The 7,370-nt window shown below is 38.2% G+C and overlaps 1 protein-coding gene across 7 annotated transcripts in view; it reads left to right on the plus strand.

Annotated features, from left to right (window-relative positions):
* The window catches only part of tcf12 (transcription factor 12), a 106,186-nt gene extending 102,640 nt beyond the window's left edge, over positions 1 to 3,546 (plus strand). For all 7 annotated transcript variants that reach the window (XM_052560893.1, XM_052560890.1, XM_052560892.1 and 4 more), the window contains 2 exons: positions 596 to 746; positions 1,020 to 3,546. In XM_052560893.1, coding sequence (XP_052416853.1) covers positions 596 to 738 — 143 coding nt within the window. In that variant the 3' untranslated portion in view covers positions 739 to 746; positions 1,020 to 3,546. The remainder of the gene's footprint in view (positions 1 to 595; positions 747 to 1,019) is intronic.
* Positions 3,547 to 7,370: the final 3,824 nt, after the last annotated feature.

The raw sequence follows: 7,370 nt of genomic DNA on the forward strand, positions 1-7,370 counted from the left end.
AGTGACAGCTGGCAACGCATCTAACTTTTAATCAGAACTTGCTGTCAACAAAATGTCTTTTTTTTTTTTTTTGACACTATTATGGATATATTTTGCATTTAGCTGCCATACAGAGTCGTTCACAAATGATCGAAGATGTTTACAAGTTTCATGCAGTGCATTGTAAAAATCTGCCTCTTCTAGTGCTCTTTTTGTTTTCTAACTTGTAAAGTATCCGGTTTTAGTGTGATAAGCAATCATTTATGCCTCAATGCCTGTCTCAGTGTAGCAAATTGAGTCACAAAAAGTTGCAGAATCAGTTTTTAAACAGTTAAAATCAATAGATATTCATTCACAAATCTGCCATCGCCAATTCTGATTCTAAACAGACACATCATGATAGCTGAAATACTCTCAGCAAACATGCTTCTCAGGTTTATCAGTAATGTTTCACTCGGGGTTCTGGCAACAGCCCTAATTAATATTAATCAGTTCAACAGATCTCAGAGAGCTGGTTTTATAAGGCAAGGAAAGCTCTATAAAAGTGTTACAATTCCTTTTATGTAGTGTTGCTTTATAAACTACAGTGAGATGATATGAATTCTCCTGTGTGCAGAGAGGAACCTAAACCCCAAAGCAGCCTGCCTTAAGAGGAGGGAGGAGGAGAAGGTGTCAGGGGTTTCAGGTGACCCCCAGCAAGCCCACCCACCTGTGCACCCGGGCCTAACAGACGCATCCAACCCCATGGGCCATCTGTGAACAGCCAGGTAAGCACGGTCAGCTACACACAGAGATTGAAGAGAAAATAATGAACGCGATATTGCGTAGCTTGTCAGTGATCTGCGGCTCTGTCTATTAAATGCTGCTCCATATGAAAGCAGGTGATGGCAATTTAGCGCTAATCACGGAGCCAGATTTACTGACTAGATGCGCATGATTATATCGTTCGATATATCGCCCAGCCATAATAGACATTTGAATGATTTGAGTGTCAGTACAGTGGGTCATAAGCGATGTCCTAATCTTTCCCTCACTTTCAGATCAAATGGATCCCGATGGCGTGTGTTAGACAGAGTCGGTGACCTTGCTTTCCACGGGCGGACGGGACTCACAGTTTGTGACACAAATTTGAAAAGACAGACCCACTCGAAGCAAAATTCCACCGTTAAGCAATCCTGAGATAGAAGAAAACTGGCAAGTGCCCAGCTCCCTGTGAAGACATCCCATATCGATAAGCAACGTTCTGCCCACCAGAGAAAAAAACACCAAACAAATCAAGCATCAAAGCCCCTCCGCACATATCGCTGTCTGCAGAAGCCGTGTGCCGCAGCTGTACAATCAGAGACTGTCGCCACCCCTCCACCCCGTACGTGGAAGTTGCCTTGTGCCTAAACTGAATTGACGAATGCATTGTAACAGCAATTTGTTCTTTTCTTTTCTTTTTTGTTGGTTTGTTTTTGTTTTCCTATTTATTATGTTACTGAGCTGTAAGTCTATGCTTAAAGGGAAAGTTCTGACATTGCTATGAGAAGCTGGTGGCGTTTCAGTAGATCTGCAGTTTGTCCGTCACATCTGCGGTCCGCTCGGCCAGATTAATATATATTCAGATCAAATTCCGTGCCCTTGTGAAAGAATCGGATGCGTCTAAAAAGACAAGGAAAAAGAAATAATATATTATTTATATTTATCATACGTTCATTCCGCAAATAACAGCATGAGAAACCAAAACTACCTAATTCTTTATAACGTTTGTTGATAGTGTAGCGTCCTTGTCCTCGTCGCAGACTGAAAGTTATGAGTGAGGCGGAATGGGATCCGCCTGTGCGTTTTTGACCGGATTCCCTGGAGGCGACGGTGGAACGGCAAACTCTGGCTTTACTGAAAGGTCAAAGGTCAAACAAGCTGACATGTTTATACTCATTAGTGAGCAGTACAGATACGGAAAGCAGAACGTTACAAAACCCCAGCATTCCCTGCATATTTCTTAGTGTCTTAAACGGGAAAGGGGACGCAGTCTCGTCCTTTTGATTCCTTTGCCATATAGTGTTAAGGGTGAAGCGATTCAGTTCGTTTGTTTTCAGACGTTACTTTATTTGGTCGAAGAGCCGTGGTTATGCCGAGGGCATCTGTACTGACGAATCTGTTATACCGCGAGACGTGGATTTAAAACGAAGACCATTCATTCACCTGGCCTGAATTGAAGTTTTGTTTTATGTTCTTTTGTTTTTCTAAAACCAGTAACAACTTTAAAAATAGAGAAAAAAAAAGTAGTAACCACATGTTATATGTTTATTTGTAATTGTATACAAAGCATCTCTCTAGGCTTCATAGTAAAGCGTATATTTGTCGTGTGAAAATAGAAGGATGTTCTAAGATACTTAGAATGGCTTTGTCTTTCCCCTCATGCATTGAAATACTTGATACTTGATCAGCAGAATGTGAGCGCCATGTCTGTTGGAAAAAGAGAAGCTCTATGAATTCAAATGATTTGAGGCGTCCAAATCAGCAAACAGTGGAAATGATGAACAAAGCCAGTTTGGATCAGGATTTTTCTCTGCCGTTATTTGTCGTCTATGTAAACCTGAAGAGAGCAGCAGTCACCACTTTCATTTTATACTTCATACTATGTTTTTCTTTGACCAAAAATGTTTTCCTCTCTTTTCTGTTTGTCTTCCATGCGTTCACACAATTGAAAAAAAGACTGCCCCATTCTCATATGAACCACTCTCTCGAATACGAAGAACAAAACTTAATGAAAGATTTCAGAATATCAGCATTATTTTCCTTCTGTGTTCTTTTTTCTCTTTCTTTGATATGTGGGGAGTTTCCTTCCTTAACAAAATTATCGTGAAAATCCACTAGTCTTTGTGGCCTTGTTATACATTTCAGTATTCAAGAGCTTGTATTTTTGCCGGCTGAAAATGAATCGAGGATATGAGTCATCTCTGTTGTTTTGTTTTCCCTGTTTTTTCCCCTTCTTCTTTTTCTTTTTTCTCTGTTCTGTTTTTCCTCTGTTGGATATGTTAGATTTTGCTGTATGCCCTGATGCTTTCCCTCATAACAAGAAAATTATGAAAAGGATAAAAAAAAATCATTTGGCTTATTTTTCACTATAGTTAGTCTTTTATACAATAATATTGTAAGAACATTTCTTGAATTCTGAATATTACTCTTTCTAGATTTTTGAAATCAAAAGTTTTGAGTAAAAAAGTTTCTTACTTTATTTTACTATATTAGATAGTAAACAAAAAAAATGTACGGTTATTTACCATAACCGGTCCATTATTATAAAAAAGATTATGGATAGCATCTTAAGAACATAAGTAGGATTGTAGCTGGCAGTCTAGTGCGTGTGGGGTATTGTACGAGCTCTCCATCTCTGTCTCCAGTCTGCATTGTTGGTTGATGAACGATTTGTACCCATGTCAAAATTCAAGGTATTGTCAATGCACATCAGAAAACCAGCAGTAAGAAGTCGAATTCTTTTTTTCTTTTTCTGTCTCTTTAACAGAAAACACAATATGTATATAACATTTATGTAGCAATAAATGTGCCATCTTTTTTTAACTCCGTTGTATGTGCCTGTATTTCCCTCTTTCAGCATTTGGTTTTCATCTACAACTTCATACACAGCAAAACTGATTTAAAATGCATAGCTTCATTTTACTCGTATCTGAATTATTGAGTCAAAGCTTGGCATTACTTCTGCTGGGCTTCTTAAAAGATTTTGGACATATACGAATAAGGTAAAAAAAAAATCTCACATCAATCCAAACCTGTATGGCTTGCTTTCTTCTGTGGAACCTAAAAGATGTTTTGAAGAATGTTAGTAACCAAACATTTCCCATTGACTTCCGTTGTACGGCCAAAAAATTTAACAGAACTAAAGGAAATCAAAACTGTTACCAATTCATCAAATTATATTTTTGTGTGTGTGTTGAAGGTGGGTAAATGATGACAGCATTTTTATATTTGTGTAATAATAATAATAATAATAATAACTTTATTTTGTATAGCGCTTTTAAAAGTCAATTCTCAGAGCACTTTACATTAGTAAAATTAAGATCGATAAAATAGGGATGATAGACTCAGTATAAATAAAGCATTACAAACAATTTTACAAACCAAAAACAAGTTTAAAAATAAGTATCCAAAACATATAGTAAACTCATAAAATACATCTCTTAACCAACCACAGAAAATCCCCTTTCACCCAAATGCTTCCTTAAAATAATAAGTTTTGAGTAAGGTTTTAAACATTTTCAAGGATGGTGCATTTCTAATATCGGCAGGCAGATAATTGCATAACTTTGGGGCAACTGAAGAGAACGCCCTATCACCCTTTTTTTTTTTAGGTGCGTTACCGGAACAACTAAAAGACCAGCGTCGGCCGAGCGAAGATTACGTGTCGGAATGTAGGATATTAAAAGCTCAGAAAGATATTGAGGAGCAAGTCCATTTAATGCCTTGTATGTCAACATAAGAATGTGTGGACTTTCAATTTAGACAACAGCACAAATGCTGTTCATTTATCATATTAACAGTTATTTTATGAATTAAGCATTATGAAAACTTTTCTATTTTCAGTACAGTGTAAAAATGCACAATGTAATATTTAGGTAAAAAAAAAAAAAAGGTTTTATTATTTTGCCTTTATAAAATAGTCTGTATAGCTTTAATTGTTTCGGAAAAGAAAGTATTTGCACTGAGAAAACAGTTTCTTTTTAAAGTCATTCAGATTTCACGTGTAAGAGTTCAACATCTGTCTTTAACTTGCCTGAAAGACAAGCATACTTTGCGTCTCTAGTGAGTGATCATGGGAAAATAGCACAGGAGTATGACACTCTTGACCGCCGCTCTTTCATTGCTGGGTGTGTGCATATTCCCACGTATATTCCCAAGTGTTCATTGACTTTGCTTCCTAATTAAATGATTTGTGCTTCCCATTTCTGTGTCAGTTATGAAATACGGGATCACCTGTTTTGTCCCAGTTCTGATGAATGGTTTACAGCTAGTCTTTCTGCGCAATGCAACTTCCAGCATACCTCACAAAACAGTTCGCTCTGTTCATTTCTCCTTTTTCATCTCATCCGTACATTTTTTCTCAATGACATCAGTCCTGGCTGTCCAATTAAAAGACTAAACTAAATCCCAGAACTCATCTCCTTGGCTTATACATCTGCCTTAAATTATGCCTCTGTACATGTGTGCGAAAGACGCTTTCTCACTGGATTTGTCCTGCGCTGACAGGTTGGGCCCCAGATCTGCTGTGAGACAGGAACAGCACTGGGGAAGAGCTTGCTAAATGCTGGAGAGACCTCGGCCAATTCCGACTCTGACAGCCTTCCAACACGACACCTCATCGGGAGGCCGCTGGGTGGGAAGGCTTTGTCCCATTTCCTCCCTGTGTGTGTTTTTGTATTCCTTCCTGCCTTTATCAAAACCATGCCCTGGAGTGTTTACTTGAAGTCAGCTAGAAAAATGGGCAATGTTTTATAAGCATGGGACCACCGTGTTTGCGAGCTGACTTCCTGTGGATCCTGGGAGGGAGTGTCATGGTGGGCTTGCTGACAGGAGCATCTTGGCTTCTGCTGCTGGACCGCAAACAAGGATGTCTCAGGCTGACATGCATTCGATCATGATGTTCCTGCTGACTCTTTTCCTTTCAGTGAAATCGCTATTGGGTTTATGTTTGATGACCAGAGTCAGACTTTTATATTTACCATACCATACCATTTTTTATGTTTGAAATTCATGAACTGCATTCTACTAAACAGGTACTAATGTGATACTATTACTAATACTGGCTTATATTACAGTATACCAGTGCTACGGTTCTGCTTAGCAGCCAAAAATCATTCTCAAATCAGCCTTTTGTAAGTGATGTATTTAATCTGAGAGCTGTTGAGAAACTATTAACAAAAATTCATCTTGGATGAAAAGTTGTAACTTTAAATATTGATATACATTCATTAAAATGGATATGTTGGTCCAGTCAGTGTCAGAGGTCTTGAGTACAACAATTCAGAATCATACATTTTTGCTTAATCTATTTTTGCTAAAACTGATTCAGTTGACTGTAATAGTCTGAGGTAGGCCTATGATCAACATTTCCCGAAGGCTACGCTTCCGTTTACATCGGTTGAAGAAGAAGAAGACGAAGAAGAAGAAGAAGAAGAAGAAGAAAAGCTTTACCTTGTAAGATTTTTACGCCCAATTTCAAATCCAAAATGTGGAAAATTGCATTATAACTGCTGAAACCAAATATTTGTGCACGTCCTATTGATGTATGCTAGTCTTCATGATCAGGGAGCGTTCACACAGGGTCCGTTCTTGGGTTTAAATAGCTACAGCAAAACAGAAGTGGAGCACTAGAAAACTTGTCATCTTCAATACGAACCGCAAAACTGACAAAATAGAGGAACGTGAGTCTTAATTCCTTTTTTTTTGTGAAAATGGGCTGCATTAAACTTTTTAAGTGAAGTTATTTTTGTATCTACAGTAGGCCTATGTAATATGTGTGTCAAAGCTGAATGAAAGTCGTTTGTAGAAAATACTGTAACGCCCAAACAGGGACAGACAGCGCTCTCTGCTGAACAAGCGCAGGGATTTTAAAGCACCCTTTTGTGCTTCCCTGCAGCCCCAACACCCCCCCCCCCCCCCACTAGTTAACGCAGGTAGTGTTTGCTCTTAGTTCTTGTGTTGGTCTATAAGCACAAATGCTAAGTTTCTAGGATAATTCAGTTATGTTACTAACTTAGAAATCACACGAGGATGAGAAGTGAATTTTCATTTTGGGATGAACTATCCCGACACCATGAATTATGCACAATAATTTAAAAACAAAGACGTTTGATAAACGATTGCTTGTGAAGTTATCACCCTGTACTAGTGCTCCTCCAGTCGGTGACCCATTTATCTCCTCGAATTATATTAAGGAGGTTGTTTCTTATTTTCCTATAACCGTCATGTCATGTCTGTCACAGTAAAATCTGGTGAGATCTGTTCACATTCCCCCTCAGAACTCAGCAGTGCATCTTCCCCATCATCTGTACAACACTTGTCATCATTTAGGTTTTGTTGAAGTTTAATTTATTCAGTTGTTATTAAATTGTTTTCAGATAGGCCTAGGTTGATTTTATTAAAATTACTAGCCTCCTCTCGTCATATTATTTATTTATTTATATATCAGTTTTCTAGCAGTGTGAATACACTAAGGTGTGTTACAGTGTGTTTCAATTGGCACCACTGGAAGAGTCGATCTTATTTGCATTATGTAAATCTGCTGTCTGCAGTGTTCTGTCACTAGATGGCGCTGTCAGGTTAAACAGCTGTCAGGGAATCGTTTTATGATTTTATGATGGTGGTGAATGATGATGCTGAATGATGGG

The sequence above is a fragment of the Carassius gibelio genome, chromosome B7 (genome assembly GCF_023724105.1).
Source record: "Carassius gibelio isolate Cgi1373 ecotype wild population from Czech Republic chromosome B7, carGib1.2-hapl.c, whole genome shotgun sequence".
Lineage (NCBI taxonomy): Eukaryota > Metazoa > Chordata > Actinopteri > Cypriniformes > Cyprinidae > Carassius > Carassius gibelio.